This window comes from Cygnus olor, chromosome 11, assembly GCF_009769625.2.
Source record: "Cygnus olor isolate bCygOlo1 chromosome 11, bCygOlo1.pri.v2, whole genome shotgun sequence".
Lineage (NCBI taxonomy): Eukaryota > Metazoa > Chordata > Aves > Anseriformes > Anatidae > Cygnus > Cygnus olor.
In genome coordinates, this window is record NC_049179.1 from 17,809,501 (window position 1) to 17,826,891 (window position 17,391).

The window sequence follows — 17,391 nt, forward strand, 5'->3', positions numbered from 1 at the left end:
GTATTTTGCCTTTCATGAAGATCTTCAAAATTAAAGACTCTGGGAAGAAAGGTGAGGAAAACGTTACACTTAATTTGGGGAAAATACCTCATGAATTGGTTCAGATAGAATACTAAATATAATTTTCCCAGCGTTCCACCCTCCATCCAGAAGGCATAGAATAATTTACAAACAATTTATAAAGTTTGACATATCTCCTCTGTTGTCACACATACGGATTATAAAGCACTACGAAAAGAAGTCTCTTGCTTGTAGTCACAATGAACTAGTCCCGGATTTGGACACAAGATGAAGGAAATCTAATCCTACCCAAAGGGGAAATACAGACAGGATTCACTGTGCTATCCTGATCACCTCTTCACCATTTTATGTCTTGCCACAGCATCAAAGACCTTCAGTGGGCCATGACCTTACTGAGCTAGACACTATCCAAAACAGCATAAATGCAGAGCCTGTTCCTTATAATCTAGGCATAATAACAGAAACAATTAGCTTTTATGACATGCTTCTTATTAGACAACCAACAAGACAGGCAGATGGAGGAATACAAAGGACAGCATATTGGTCATCAAGGCAAAAAGTGGTGCCAACAACATTTACAGAAACGTTTAAAAAGAAAACGAGAGCTTCCACAAACAAGGACAATTTAACGATGAGCATAAAGGGGCAAGTTTTCTATTTTCAGATTTTTTTTTTTCCGTTTTCAGATTTTTTTTCACTCTCTTGATACAGCAGATGCTCGAAAATCTGAATGGTTGTGGTTTTGACGCAAGTTCTATCTTACAAGGATTTGTATCACAAAATCCATCCACTTCAGTTACCCTCAAAAAAGCTAGTTGATTCACTGAATAATTAAACTCTACGTATGGCAGATAATTAGGGGGAAGGTGACAAAGGAACAGAATCATTAAGGACCAAAACTGGACATAGAGAGTTGTGTACGAAATAGAACTGACTTAACAGACTTATGGCAACACAAGGCTCACATACAGCAGGCGATGACTTCTTAGTTGAAAACAGAATATGGGATATTCAAATCTCTCAAATTATGAAAAGAATAGTTGTATCATACAAAGATCATTTGTTTGGAAGAATTATATATATATAAAACTATTAAATAACTTGCTTTATAAAACGAATTCATTATAAGCATTATCCAAGGCAAAACAGTTTCACAAATAGTTTTATAAGACTGTTCCAAAGGGTACTAATACCTCCCATCAGACAGTCAGTCAACCAACTCTAATGTGAAAAGTTATTACTAATGCAATAATCCAGTTTATTTCATTATTCCTTTAATTGGCAGTGTGGGTAAACTAAAACCAAACATGAGTAATACCGCAGATGAATCATAAAACTGCATGCAGAAAATTGTTTAGAGAGGGTTAATGTGTATGTCACTCTGTACTGGGAGACATTTGAAGTACTTGGTGAGCCACATAGCCCGGATCCCACAGGTTATACAGCATGAGCTACAGGAGACCAGAGACAATTACTGACGATTATTCTAACTGGGAAGTTCCAGGGCAAAGTCAAACGTTTAAAATAGCATTCTTACCGAAATTAACCCATCTCTAGAAGGATCAGCCGTCTTTACAACATCTTCAAGAGGCCACCAACACTGGTTCAAATAAAGTGCCAAAACTACAGAAAGAAAGACAGGAACACATTAACTGCAAACAAATACAAATCTGGTTCTGAACCCCTCTACAAGCAGCCCCAGATGTACTTCTCCCTCCAGTTGACTCCAGTCTGACCTTCTGTGAGACAACAGAACAATGACAATATTTCAATTTCATCCCCATGTCCCTTGATATCCAATTTTCAGTACTGCACAAGGCATCAAGTAAAGGTATTTCTTAGGAATTAATGTGACTTTGGGAATAACAACCTCTATGCCATACAAATAAAGTACTTTCTATAGTATCTGTTCTGTAGCATACTGAGTGGTATTTGGGCCAAAGAAAGCTACCTGGCTAAAGGTTACATGCTTTAAGTTTTTTTTCAGATTTTTTCTCCTGCACACACACGTTCATGGCCATATTGGCAGCCATGCAGGTAAAGCCCAAAAGTTTTCATATCCACTGTATCAAACACCTTTTCAGCTACCCATGTGGCTGAATTTCCACATATCTATAGAGTACAGACTCCTAAATCTCTGGATTGACAGGTAATCACAAAAGTTCAAACGCACACCTGGAGCAAACATGTACGGCCAACCTCTATATAACTCAGGTCCATGTGTAAGTTCTATGTAGAATTTGCGGTCTACTTCATTCTGCTCTTCCTGATTTTTCACATATGCAGAATCAAGTATTTAAACCCTATCCTTCGTGTTTGTCTATAGAATTCATTACCTACAATTAGGTTTACAAGAGAAAGCCTGAAACAGCAACAGTGACATAGAAATTGTTCCCAAGCCCTGTTCAGAAAGAAAAAAAAAATACAGCAGGGTCATTTCAAAGCATATAGGGTTTAGATTAGTTTTTAGAATAAAGACAGAAATTTTATCATTTCTGACCACCAACACATCAAGCAACAGGTATTTCAGCAGAAAGCAATACTATCTGTACATCAGTGACATCCACCTACAGAAACTACACAGTCACATTTCCAGGGGTGTTCAAGAACACCAGTATCTTTATTGTCTTCAAATAGGACAGCTCACATCCCAGTTTTTAGCAAAAAAAAAAAAATACAACATAGGAATTATGCTGCACAGAACCATGTGGGGTTCACACCTTGCAAGTCCTAAGAGAGAGCAGTCTCCGCTGGCTCTCAAAGCTATCCAAATAAGGACAAACATGAGAAAGTTAAAAACCATGTGCCAGCCAGAGACAAATTTACACATAATGAAGTGAAATGGCTTTAATAGGATTCATCAATTACCTGTTCTAGCCTCAGGTTATACAAACGTCTCTGATGTGCACAGGTTAGTTTCCCTTTTTGCTTCAGCCTTTACCAGCTCCCACTGGCTTTCAGGCTGGAGATTCTGCTTAGCTAGCTTGTATTTTAAGTAAATTATTAAAGCATGTGCCAAAAAGCATTACACTTTGTATCCTGGGTTAACAATGAAGAAAGTATTGCACGCAAGGGCAGATGCCTGTTTACAGCACTAGATCCAATTCATTAAATATTATGTGCTTACTTGCATGGCAGTTTCATATTCCTTCTGTGATGGATTCAATCTGTTCCCTCAGTCCCTTCAGTCTGCTTTCAAATGCAGACAGCCACTGCTCCATTACACATCCCTGCTACATGGAGCTACAAAGGCAGCTGAGTCGGACAAAGGAGACAGAATGGGCCAAACGCTGACTTTAATGGGAGCTGCACAGAGGTTTGGCACACAGTCCAGACACATACAACACATGGTAAAGGTCAGAAAAGTTTGAAAAGGCTTTGATGAAAACAGGGAGATGCATTACCATGTTCTATAGAGCTACTTTTATAGAGCATTTACTGTGCTATTCAATAATTTAAATGTGTGGAGGGGGAACACTAGTTGACATAGCAACTGTCACACCGCATTACTTGAACAACCTTATCTATATGGATGCCTTTCTTAAAGGAAAAACATTTCTCCAGATTTCTCACAAACATATGTACTTTGCTTTTTGTTATCATTTCTCAAGTCAACATCTGGTCCTCAGTTAAATCCATCTATGCTTCCTCATATTCACATTTTCATTTTATAGTCAACTTATAGGAACACTACTTCAAATGCAAGTTCTGCAGCAAGCACACGTTCCTTCACTTCCCTTTCCCAGCCTTAGCGTCCTTTCCAAGGCATTGGGTTACATTCTCCTGACCATGAGATCAAGTCATTGCCTATCAGTGAGCTACACACATCACCTGCACGCTGTGAATCATGACGTACATGATTAAAATCATCTTGCAGTTGCAAGATGAGGTGAAATGGCTAAGTCCAATACACTTCAGTTCACAATTAATGGAGTATAGACATGCTCAGTTGCATGGCTTGCCCTGTAAGCACCAGCTTGCTAAAACCTCAGGGCTTTGATGACTTGCAATCAAACAGATTCAGGGTGTTGCAAGAACCTGAGAGCCTGTGAAGTGTACGGTTCATTACCACTGGGGGTATTTGGAAAGAATAACTGAACAACACTGAACTGAGCCAGGCACTAAGTACAATGCAGTTGGGGTTATGAAATGTCTCCTTTTGCTAGGCAAACATGGACTCTTTCCCAATCCAGGTCTGGATTATATTTTTACTTTCTAGGCTCTGCTGGCCAAATATTCCCATACTAGTGGGCAATTATTTGAATGAAATATGCACGTCAAAACTCTACAAAGTAAAGCAGAGAAAAATAAAGCATCATCCAGTTTGATATATTTTTCCCTCAGCCTTCATCCAAGTCACTGAAACCCATCCCCCAGTCACAATCCAAATTAAAGGCAAGGGTCTACGTAAGAGATGGAATTTGAGTTTATTTAATAAATATTGAATCTAAAAGTTCTGCTGAAGACATCTTTCCCTTAATTTTGGAATTAATTCAGACTGATGGCACACTTCAGATTACAGAGGTTGCTGGTGCCAGATTTCCACCTTGGAAGGAGATTGGTGAATTATCCCAACAAGGATTGCCATGCACCCAAGCCCAGGTCAGCTCCGATAACACAACATGCTCAGAGATACTACATTAAACTGCATTCTGCAATGCTGACATAGCCTGAAAGCTGTCTAAATATCTTTAAAATGGAGTAAGAGCATTTTTCTCTGAGTCTTATCGAAATAAATACATGAAAGCTTGGGAGGCATGCAGATGCTGCAGTAATGGCAGCTATTCAAGTATCTAAGATAAATATCTTTCCTGCAACCAATTACATTTTCTTCTACAATTCGAGTTTTACTCAATGATTTGTTGCAAATGTCTTATGATAAATGTTCCGTGGCATCTAGCAGTTATTGTAAGTTATTACATACAGCATACAGGAAGTGCCACAATAGGATATGTTTATTTAGTGTTATAAAGATGTTAATCACCCATGCTATGCTCTGTAAGCCCTTACAACACAATTTACATTCTCATAAAAATATCTGCGCAGATATACTAACAGAACAGAACACTCAACCCATCACAAATAAATTAAAAACGCTCCCAACCAAGACCAAGTCCTATAGAAAGGCTGCCACACTCATTTTCTCTTTGAAATATGCAGGTCATTCCAGATATGTTACGCATCACTTCTGGATAACCTATCTGATCCAGATGATCAGATATAAATCTCAGTGTTTGAATCAACCTCTCTTTAACCTGTGTCCAAAAATTAAATGTCATCAAACTGTGCAGCCCTCCACTGGCAAGCTTATAGCTAGGCTGTTATATTCTGTGTTTTCCAGTCTAAATTGTTAGAATTTCAAACAAATTATTAGATTGAAAATAATCTAATTTTTGGGACCCGCTGGAATAACTGTGGAAGATGCGTATATTATAGAAGATATTATTTCATAATCATATACATCATTTTTATCTATGTAGTACTAATCCATTATAGATTTAAACACAAAGGAAGCTGAAAGAGGAAATCCCATCTCATATGAACATAAGACACGTAAGATACACAGCTCTCTCATTAAGGTACTGTCCAGGCATGTGATTAACCCCAATAATTGTGAAGACTTGGTACAGAATTCATCACAGGGGGTGAGGGAAGTCAGGGAGCTGCGAAGAGCAAAGCTGGGGATGTTGGAGTAAAGCTGAAAGAATTTCTCTCCCCCATCTAGATGAAAGCACAGTTCACAAGAAAACTGTAAAGTTCAAGGGAGGAAAAAGAACCTTGCAACCTGCTTAGCATTTTAACTCGCTGCCCATGTCCTTAACTAATGGCGACTGAATTCATAAATAGTGCTTTTTTTCTGAAGAAATTGGATTTGAAACAATTTGATCTGTTCACTGGACAGCACAAAAGGTTCTAGAGGTAAGCAAATCCAGATGGACTTGTCATGTTAACAGAATCTGCTGCTTTAGGTCAATACTTAATCTGCTGAACAGTGGGAAAAATATTTGGACAAAATACCTTAAAATGGATATACCCATATGTGTAGGTATGCACACACACCCCCCCCCCAACAAACTTTAGAGAACTAATGAAACTGTATTAACATTCACCTAAAGAAAAAAGTCAAGTCAGTCCAATTTGATATGCGTAGGAAGGTTGGCCACGTGTTTATGGCATATAAAATCCAGAAACAAAGAACTTCCAGTAATATCCCTTAAATCATACTTTTAAAAGGAAATAGTTGAAGCCAGATGGTATAGGCCTTAAATATCTAGACTTACCGTTCTCTGGGACTGTTTCGGGGACTGTGGGTGACACAAGCTTAAGTTTTGCAAGGTGGACACACTCATCAGTCAGCCCGTTGTTTATAACACAATAAAGTGTTTATTCTGCTAGGTTTAAGCTTTTAATGTAGATAACTATCATATAATTTAGTCTCCAGCGTGGACTTGTTTGACTTGTTCCTTGTGGGAAATCTTTACTTCTCCGTGGACAAGTATCTCATTAATACATGTTGTTCCCATTACTATTATTCAACTGAAAATTTGTGCTCAGTGAATCACTTTCACTTGCATTTATTTAATAATTCTTTATTTTCATGTTGTAGTTGTTACATAAACCCACTCCTCTTGTGCAGCCTAAACTGTCTTAATGCTGTTTTCAACTTTATTCCTTTGAACACGAGTCAGTAAGTATGCACAACTGCACTCAGTGCAAGTTTGGCCTCTGGTGTAGCCGCTTCCCTCCTTTATCACACCAGTGCCTATCTCTCCTCAGAAAAATGTTAATGGAATAGATAAATTCATGTCAGGAAAGTACTTCGATCTCAGTAGTTTTAGAGGAACCATAAAGTCTTTTGACTACACTTTCATCTTCGAGAGGTCTCCCACCTTCAACTATGTGAATCACAGCCCATCAGTGAAGCTCCAATTGAAAGCGTATGTAAAAGGAGCTGGAAAACTTTGCAGAGTTCACCTCTAACCACAGATGATTTTAATCTGATTTTTGTTCTTATGAAGAACTGCCCTGATTACTTTGTTTGGACTGAGCAATGAATACTTAAGTTACACCAATAGTGCCTGCTCTAGGAGTGATCATTACCTGACACTCTTTAAAACTGAACACAGAATGCTGAACTTGTTTGCCTTGCCTTTGTTGTATTATTAAAAATACTGGCTGACAAAGCCTTTCAGGCATAAGTTATAGGTTATCCTTTCAGAAATACGTATATGTGTTTTTAGTGCCAGATGTCATTAGTTTGCTGCCACATTTGGGAGCTGAAAGAGCTTCGTGTGGATTCCCTTATCTAAGTGACACAAAGAGTCAACACACAGGTTCATGACTTCGTTGTAGTTGTTCCAAAAATTGCGTAGCCTGTCACTTCACAACAGCTCCAAAACTTTCTAAGCTGGGTGGGTCAAAACCTGTGCTTTTGGTACTATGAAACTTGGAGTCAACTTTCCAGTTAATGACGAGTATCAAGGGCTGGTAATTTTTCTGCATTTGCAGTTTTTCAAATCCTGTAGTCAAAGATGCTTGCCTAAGAGAGTAAGTAGGAAGAAAGCAGCCTGTGTCTGAAGACGCTGAAACCCTGACAGTGGTAAGAGAAAGCTTAGATACAATGATTGTTCAGTTCTTAAGAACCTGTTGATACGCTAAGCGGTGATTCATGAAACAGAAGCACCAGGAAGCACATGCTGACTTCTACCACCTGTAACTTGGTTGTAGTGTATCCTCATCACATGGCTGCAACAGAAAAACACCAGCACTACTAGTAGTAAGTAACACAAAGCTGGTAGAGTTTAAAGGAAATATTGGGAAAACTGCCAAATAAAATGGATTTAACTCAATTGCTTAGCATGGTTTCACTCCAAATTTACTCCTCACACATCAGTACCTAAAGTAGAAGGTAATTAAACCTAGAAATGAAGAAGATAACAAAAGAAAAACAACATGAATAAGAATCAGTAAGACCTGATACAATTTCAGCCTTCTAGTACTTAAAGGGGGCCTACAAGAAAGATGGGGAGACACTTTATCCAGGAGCATAGTGATAGGACAAGGGGTAATGGTTTTAAACTAAAAGAGGGTAGATTTAGATTAGACATTAGAAGAAATTTTTCACAATTAGAGTGGTGAGGCACTGGCACAGGTTGCCCAGAGAAGCTGTCGATGTCCCAACCCTGAAGTGCTCAAGACCAGGCTGGATGGGGCCTGGGCAACCTGATCCAGTGGGAGGTGTCCCTGCCATGGCAGGGGGTTTGGAATCAGATGATCTTTAAGGTCCCTTCCAACTCAAACCATTCTAAGATTCTGTGATATATATTTGTTCATTTAAGCATTTCAGAATTCTATCCAAACTATAACACATTAAATTTCACATCCTCCTGAATTAGAAAAATAAAAAAAAAACAAATTCAGAAAGAATAACAGATTTACCCAAGGTCATTTCTCAGCTACTAGCAGAGCTATGCTTAGAATCCAAAAGCTCTGACTGCCAATCCTCCCTTTTAATTATTAGCCCACCAAAACAAATCACTGACAGGTAAACTGAATCTGCTTCATATTCAAAATAAAATCCAAAAAAATTAAGTATACAAACCAGCAGACCATTTTAAAAGTAAAAGAAAGTACAACTACTCAAATTTCAAAATATTTTGACCAATTCTAACCTGTCTCTTTATCCTGTGGATCAGTTAACAGCAACATTTTGCAAGTAGGATTATTTCGGTAGAGAGGGACAAAACACACACAGGAATCTTCAAGTTTAACCTAAAAAATAAACAAGCCCTGTAGCTGTTTGTACTGCAAAGCTGGCAAGTACTTCAAGTATTAGATGCATTTATGGTATGTTTTACTAACATGCATGGTATATGCTTAGCATAACATCCTCTCAATCCTGAACTAAGCCACTAAGTGATACACACGTAATATTATCAGTACGCAATTTAAAAGAAATCAGCTAAAGTTAGTGAAGACCTTCATACTGACTCGCTACAATTAGTACCTAACGTGGCTTTGAACTCTGTTACATGCTGACAAATGGTGTTATGAAAGACCAGACACATTTGTATGAAATGAAAACAAATATAACTTGCACTTCTCACAGCATTGTCCAGCTGAGCACTTGTGGTGTTTTGCAAACAATGAATTAAGCCTCAGGGTATAGGGAGTATCAAAGCACTAGGGCAGTGCCTGGGCAGTTTATCTGTGAGGCACAGGGGGAGCAGATAATTGGCACAAGGTGGTTATGTTGCAGGGAAAGCTCAAATCAAAATGCAGCTCTCAACCTTTCATTCTTAGGCTAAACTTCTAAATGATGTGACACACAAACACCAAATTACTATGCTCAAACAGCTCTATATGCATAAAGATGACGATTTCCATATGAATATTGCAAATGCTCCCATGGAAGTTTAGGTACAGGCAAAGAGCGTGCATAATTTAGCACAGTATGTACTGTACTTTCAAAAATCTGGTCTATTGTGTATGTGTGGGTGTGCCTCTCTCTCTAATTGCACCCATTTGTCAGTTTGCTATGAAACTCAAATCAGTCATGTGATACGTTTAATATTTCTTGGTGCATGGAAGAAGTAGTATGAATATGATTACTCGAGATAACAACGTTAAGCTGAAACCAGTGTTCACTAGTTTGTCAGTGGCAGAATCCTAGGATCATCTGTGCAAACACTGGACTCCTGGAAGTAACTGAGAACTGCCTGAAATCTGTATTCATGAGCTCTCTGAAATCTCAGCATGTTCAGGGGATTCAGCCTTTCTTTGCATACTACAAATATAACAACAGCACGGGTATCATTATGGCAACCGGGAGCATTACTATAATGAAAAGGCCAGTACTATTTCCAATACTGCTATGATTGTTATTTTGTTTTGTAAGGTAATGTGCACTTTCACAGGTGCTAATAACACCAGGATGAGCCAAGCATAGCTTTCTCTTTTTGAGCTCTGCCAATGTGCTTCCTTCCTGACTTGCAATAATCCTTGTTATTTTTGCACTGAATGCTTGACCAAAGACCATGACATACCAAAAAGAAGTTCTGTGACCTGAGCAAGTGGGCTGACAGACACTAATTATGCATGGTTGCCTGTCCTGTCACTTGAAACCTGCTTTAATTCAGATGCACACAGAGACGGGAAGGAAAAAAAAAAAAGGCAAAAGGAAAAAAAAGCTGGTAACTACAGCCAATTATTCAACCACTGAAATCCTCATCCTTCAGGCTGTAGGTACATAGCAGAGATTGTTAGCTCTGATGTTCTCTGGGAACGGGGGCTTAACTATATTACATTTAATTCATTTTTAATTACAAAATATCAACATTCATTGAAATATTTATTATAGAGTATAAGGGAAAAACAATACAGCATGAACATTACCATTACTTATGCCCTTGACTAGCTGTCTGACTGCAGATTAGATTAGACCTGAATTAAATGAATGCAAGGAGAAATGTGTTGCTATGAGACTCAAATCAGTCATGTGACAAATTTAAGGTCTGATGACAAGCCACAGAATCCAGACAGTTCTGAATCAAAAGCCAGAAGTCCTCCTTTAACTGATCTCACTGTGTCTAATTAGTGCAGCAATATATACAGCACTGCTTGGGATTTTATCTTACCCTCCTTTCTAATGGAAGAGCAAATAAGCTTCTAGAAGTAAAACCAGGCATGAAAGGCTGAGCTAAGGACAGAGAAGCCCTCAACTGGGTTCTCTTTGCATTTGGGGGTTTGTTTGTATTTAACCCTACATGGTCCACTAGAGGGCATTAAAAGAATATTTAAAGCTAGTTACATTCCCTGCTCAAAGATGAAGCTGCCCACCTGAAATAGCATTTTTCTGGAATCTACTACATATTATTTTCCTAGACTGTGGAAAAGCCACCATATCCCAACCATTTATTTCAACTAACACACTTATTGTTTTGATAGTACAAAACCAGGTAGTCCAGTACATCTTTTATCATCTAGAAAATGCCCAGAGTGGAAGGTTTCACATGTTGACTGAAGTCAGAATTTTTAACATGCCAATTCTCTCATCTCCAGTCCATTCTTCAGGTGCCTCAGGAATGGAATCTAAAGCGCTGGCACCTACAGTATTTATACCATCTGTCAGTTACAGCTGGTCTGAACTGGGAGAACCCACATTCAACCTTATCAATACAATTATTAGAAAGGATGGAAACAGAAAATAGACTATATGACACACCTGTGTAAACTGCACAGTAGAGGCAGAATACAGAGCAGAGCCATGACACAAACCTCTACCAAATTCACTTTTGATTCAGCCCTGTACGGAGGCAGGTCAAAGTGTAAAGTTCAGATAAGTACTTCAAACCCTCACCCACACTTGGAGGGTTTTAGGGCTTGTAGTTTAAGCTTATCTCTAATTTGCAGCACACAAACTGTTTGAAATAATGCAGAATTTGCTGATTTTGAGTGATTTGTAATCTGGCCATACCAGTTTACCCCTATTCACAGACACATTATGAACACAACCAACAAACTAGTTTGCAAGTACCCTACTTGTAGAATAAAAAACATCAGGCTATTACCTTCTCTCTTCCAGGGATAGAGAAAACATCACGAGTGGATGATGACTGCTTCAAGAGTTTTTCATAATATGTCTCAGCATCTGCCTGCAGAGCCTCTGGATCTCCCACTACTGTATCTACCAAGTAAAGGCAACCTGCAGTTAAAATAAAACACATGATATTTTTTACTTCTAAAGTGAGCTAATAAATATGAATTTTAAAACCACAGTTTTCCCACCAGTTGATTTTTGGAAACGGGCCCTCATCATTCCCATTGGAGCCTTTTGTAATCGTAATCTGAAACAAGAAGTCTGGTAAAATCCTATCTATTTGCTATCTACCTTTTGACATGCAATTTTACAAAGTACAACCATGACAGCATCAAACCACATTTGCCTCCTCTGAATTCAACAAGCACAGTCTTAAATTTCTCTAGGTGTAAGTAAATCGCTTTAAAGCTATAAGAAGAAAATTCTTCAAAACACAGCCTGAATTTTAGTACTGTCCACAAATACAACAGGAACAGAATTCCAAAGCTTCCACAGTTTCTTGGAAGGCTGCCCCTTTATGTGCCAGTCCATGATCTGTAGTATATTGTTAGTTATCTCCTCCTCTTTTTTTTTTTTTAGTCATTTCAATCGGGCACTTTTACAACAATTAAGTAATGTGAAAAAATACCAAAACATTTATCCACAGAAGGGCTCCCAAAATAACAACCACAATCTTTTATGCAACGTAACTTTCAATCCACGTGACTCAACGCTGTAGGATATTCATGCAAGGTATTTGTTAATTGCATGCAAACAAAAATTACATACATCTGATGCCTGCTACGTAAATGCAAATTCCAAAGCAGTGCTTCTCAGAAGGCAAGCACCCTCCTTCTGATACAAGAAATCAGACTGATTGGTGGTTCCTCACCAGCTGAAGAACATTAGAGGCAATGGGTTAGCAGTCAAAATAGTATTCTGCCAGTTGTCTGCCACAGGAAGGAAATATTTTCAATTGAAGATCCTTTCAGTCAACAACCCATGCCTGCAACTCTTGTAAGGCCCAAACTGAGGACAAAATCTTCTACCACACAACTGTAGTTTGAGTCTTAGCTCTAAATCCTCCATTTTTAATCAAGGTTTGCTTTCACATGGCAGTTCCTGTGACCCAAGTTTAATGTGAAATAACTAATCTGATAGTGCAAAGTAAATGGCTGAGACAACGAACAGTCTTCTGAGGGCCACTGTAGGAGCTGTTTATATCAAGATTCAGAAACTATGGATCATGAAAGTACAATATTGAAAACTACACCTTTCCGTGTAGAAACGGGAGCATGGGATGTGCAGTACCAGGTCAGACTTCATCCACTGCCCCACCGTTCTCCCCCTGGCACCGCTCAGTAACTGATTCCTTACCAAAAGGTAAGAAACTATAACCGATAATTCACCACGACCCAGCACAGCTAAAAATACTTCAAACACCATTTCCCTGCCCTTTGCAGGCACTCAGCTTACATCCTGATAAGGCTTGATAGCAAAGCTCTGTAGTCAGACTGCTGAACAGAAGCTACTCCGCTGTCACAAGATGGGAGAAAGAAGCATTGCAACACCGGCAAGTTGAGTCACTTTATAAAATCCCAGCCAGTATCCAACACTAGCGGTTGTTTTTTTCTGCAGCGACCTTCTCTACCGTACTGTGTAACACCACCAAGCAAAGAAGGGAAGGAAGAAATAAGGCAGAAATTAAAGATTATTATTTAAAACGTGAGTAATTTACTGAAGTAAACTTCCTGGGAATTTTTTTAACAAAAGAGCAACATATAAGACTTAAGTTTAGCACAAAGAAAAATATTGATCATGCTGATAAATACCGTTCATGAGAAGCTGTTTACGAGGCTATATCCTGCCACTGCTAGGCCAAAGCAACTTAATAAGCACTTTAAAGCTGTCTCCTCACTGAACAAAACAACCAGCACCTTCAAATTTACACTAACTTTCTGGTACCTAATATACCTATATTCTAAGGTAATGGAGATCTATTTGAAGAATGAAATATTATCACAAATTAAATAATGAGGCATTAGAGAAAACTTCCAATCAACACTGTCTTAATACAGCTTTCCACAGAATTATTTTTTCTCTGAAAATTGCTTTTAGACTTTCATTTAACTTGTCTTTCCTGTGTAATATTCTGAAAATGCCTAAGTATGTTAGGAGTATGTGTTCCCATAAAGGGAAAATCAAAAAAATTGTCATGAATTAAACAAATCTGTCCCAAATTCTGTATATAAGGGGGGGATCCTTCAGGGCAATATGGAGCAGGTGTCTAAATTTGGTGCCCTGGAATGCCCTCAAGAAGTCAGTTGTGCTAAGGCTGGGTTTTGTGAACATCCCCCAAAACCTGCACACACGAGCACAACCACTAGGACTGTTCAGCTGCCAGCGGCAGGAGAAAAATCACTGAGGTAACTTCAATCTGTTTATGTTAACTAAAGTTTTCCCCAGTACAAAGTGAAGAAGTATTTCCTCTTCCATGTATGCCCCTTTCATATGCATTTTGTCTATAAAAACAAACAAAAAAATGACAAAGTCTAACCGTAACTATAATTATTAGGCATTTGACTACAGCAGTAATTATTGCTGGCTAGCAAGACATTATAAAGGTTCCAAAATCAATTGCAAAATAATTTAACTTTGCTTTAAAAGGAAAGCAGCTATTCTCCTGTGAGTGCTTCAGTCTGAGGCCCCTACCAGCATCTAGGGATCCCAAACTTGCAATTTTCTGAGGACAGTCCTTTACCCCAATTTGAATTAAAGGATTTCATATGAATTTGATCTTAGGTAACGACAACAAAAGAGCCCATTGTATCAGCCTGACAGCCAGTGAGAAACAGCCCCGAGCACAAAGGGTTATGTCTGGGCGGGGAAGGAGCAGGGGAGCGGAGGGGGGCAGAGGGGGTGAGTCATAAAAAAGGGGCCTCCTGCTGCAGCCACAGGGGAAGGGCCGTGAACCAGAAGCAGAGTAAATGTAGAATGGGAGGCCTACTGCATTAGAGGGCTTCCAGGCGTTCACACTGTGGTGGCTGCCATCTTAGGTAGCCAACGCTACGTAAACCTGGTCAGCACATCATAAGGACTGATGCAACAGTGGTGTGAGGAAGGGTTTCCAACAGACAGGTCCGAGTCCGGGATTTTAGGGAGCTCCAGCATTCAGGGAAAGAGGGAAGGAAGTGTACACAGCTCCACTGGAAAAAAAAGACTCATCCAGAGATAAATGAATGAATTGACATAGAAATCTGATGGCCATGTTTCCATCTCAAGCATACAAAATGGATTTTAAAGCCCAAACTAACATGGTAACTCTGCTTCTGCTCTCGTTTGTTTCCATGGAGCAGGCTGGGCCACGTACTCAAGCTACTACGTGTAAGTGCATCTGCTCACTCTGGTGATGTGCCATCAATTTGCGCTAAGAATCTGGTACCTGAAGGGAAAAGCTGCAGCTATACAGGCAGTCAGGCACTGCCCGTGCTCCGTCATCCTTAGGGGACACTCACCTCCAGCACCGAGAGGCACCTCAGCCTACACCACCACGCTCCTCTGCTGATCGCCATAAACCAAGGCCCCCGTTCCAGTCCTGATCCTTAAACTCAGTTTTTGTCTAACCCCTCTTGTAATCCACCTCTGATTTCCTCCAGAACAGAGAGCTGGATTTTACGGGTGCTTCATGAAGTGGGCAAATACTGTTCTTGTAGAGGTAAAAGTCAGACAAAGAGCAGTTCGCTTAGGATCCAAAAAGATCAATACGCGTGAATCCCGACAGATCTGCCTGGCATTCTGACGTCCTGCATCAGGCAGATATATAACGACTGGAATCACTAAACAGAAGGCAATACTCTATCTTGAGCTAGAAATTGATTTTTCTGGACTAGAGACAGACCCCATCGTTACAGACTCAGCAAGAATGTCATTTGATCAGTTGAAGTAAGCAGGAAATATTTTTCCATGGGTAAAAGAATGTATTCTCGATACAACAGAAAACACATGGTGCACACACTTGGATGTGAAATTCCACAAGTGAGACTGCAGAGTGCAGGAATGCTCGAAGGTAAATGAAATGCCTCGACTGATTCTTTCTGACAATTCTTCTACATCCTCTGCAGCTAAACCCTACATCATAATAGAAATAATTTAGCTAGAATATAGATAACTGTAGGCTAACATGAATGGGATGCTACAGCAGTTTAAATCACTATCACGTTCCTCGAGCTCTTTTTGACTAGTCACTTCAGTACCTATGGATTAGTTTTACTATTTTGTCACTATTTAACAAATCAGTTACAACTTGGCACAATCAACTCCATCTCTTCGTAAAACTGCTTAAAATATTCATTTATATTTCAAATTAGTATGCACTGCTAATATACTTAGTCCCATTGATCATGAACCCAATACACGATTTATTAAACAAGAGATACTCGCTTTAGTAGTTAAGAATTTTCTATTCCTGCATTCATACGTAGCTTATCAGGACTGGGTCCCTAAGCCAACGCGTTGGTGACGTAGATATTTGGGACCTGACACACCACCAAGTTGGCAAAGATCCGTTAAGGTGTGCTGACACTTCCAAGAAAGTGTTAATTGTTGAAAAGAGTATTTCAGAAATTTGTAAGAGCATTTAGGATGCTGCTGGATTTGTAAAGCAAAATACATCAACCTCACTGTAGATGAAGCGTTAAAAAAGTGTTATGTCTGAAGTGAATTAATCATCTATCCTACAACTACTTTTTCATGTTCTGCAAACACAGGCAACGATAGTACATGCATCCATTAAGAAGTGTGTGTTTACAGAAGAGCTATCAGTCACCGCACGATTAGTATCTGGACCGTGCATCTTAGTGTATGTGGTTGTGTAAATGTGCATTGCATTTATATGTAAAAGAATGAAAAATACTCGAATGGGATTATTAATGGTAAAGGATAGACAAAAACGACCTAGCAGTTCTAACTTCTAAGTCTCATTAGTTTTTATTCAGTTTTGCCATTTGTAATGCTTGGAATAGCAACACTGGTTTCATTTATTTATTGGCTTTACTTGCATGCCAATATATTTCACAATTAAAAAAAAAGAAAAAACTTCAGCAGATTTTAAGCGTTTCTGACGGTATCATGGGTTTTTGCTGTCCAAGAACTATTTTCCACTTTTTTTGTAATCAAAAAACATTTTGTAATATGTAACAAACATACATACACCAACGCAAAAAGTCTGCATATCAAATCAATATTTAGGAGGGAATGTTCTTGTAATTAAACGAGGCAAGTAGGATTTATTCTTACCACAGGTGTGTTTTTGTGGCCCCCAACAAACCACTTTATCTTCTGTTCGGTTGTGGTTGTTATCACTTAAGTGTATGCCTTATCTACCACTTCAAAAGGGCGTGACGTTTTTCATATCAGTCCCTCTGAAGTCACAACATGAAAAGACAAAGAAATCATGTAGCATAAATTGTTCTCTGTTCTCCCGTGGCCTGTCGCTGCCACACTACGGCAGCAAACCCACGACATCGTCTAGGATCTGAAGATAACATTTTTTGCTCCCGTAAATTGAGTACACGTAACAGAAGTACTTTCCATTACCCTCGCACAGGAGCGGGAGCTCTGTGCTAAACGGCAGCGCTTAACACCAACTTCTCCCTTCCTTCCAAGGGGCTTGAACAGCTCTGTGCATGTGGTTATCATTAGACAACCATATTTGTTTAACCTTTCAAAGGAAGGAAGAGGTCTTTGGCATGTTCCCGGGAGTACACGCGGAACCTAACTCTCATATCCTGAAT

The 17,391-nt window shown here is 39.1% G+C and overlaps 1 protein-coding gene across 2 annotated transcripts in view; it reads right to left on the bottom strand.

Moving 5' to 3' along the window:
- LOC121075902 (protein FAM169B-like) overlaps positions 1-17,391 on the bottom strand; it is a 39,778-nt gene that overhangs the window by 15,652 nt on the left and 6,735 nt on the right. For both annotated transcript variants that reach the window (XR_005823235.1, XM_040569644.1), the window contains exons 2-4: positions 11,592-11,725; positions 8,694-8,793; positions 1,559-1,644 (exon numbers count right to left, since the gene is read on the bottom strand). Coding sequence is in view for 1 of the 2 variants with exons in the window: in XM_040569644.1 (XP_040425578.1) it covers positions 1,559-1,644; positions 8,694-8,793; positions 11,592-11,725 (320 nt within the window). In the remaining variant the exon portion in view is untranslated. The remainder of the gene's footprint in view (positions 1-1,558; positions 1,645-8,693; positions 8,794-11,591; positions 11,726-17,391) is intronic.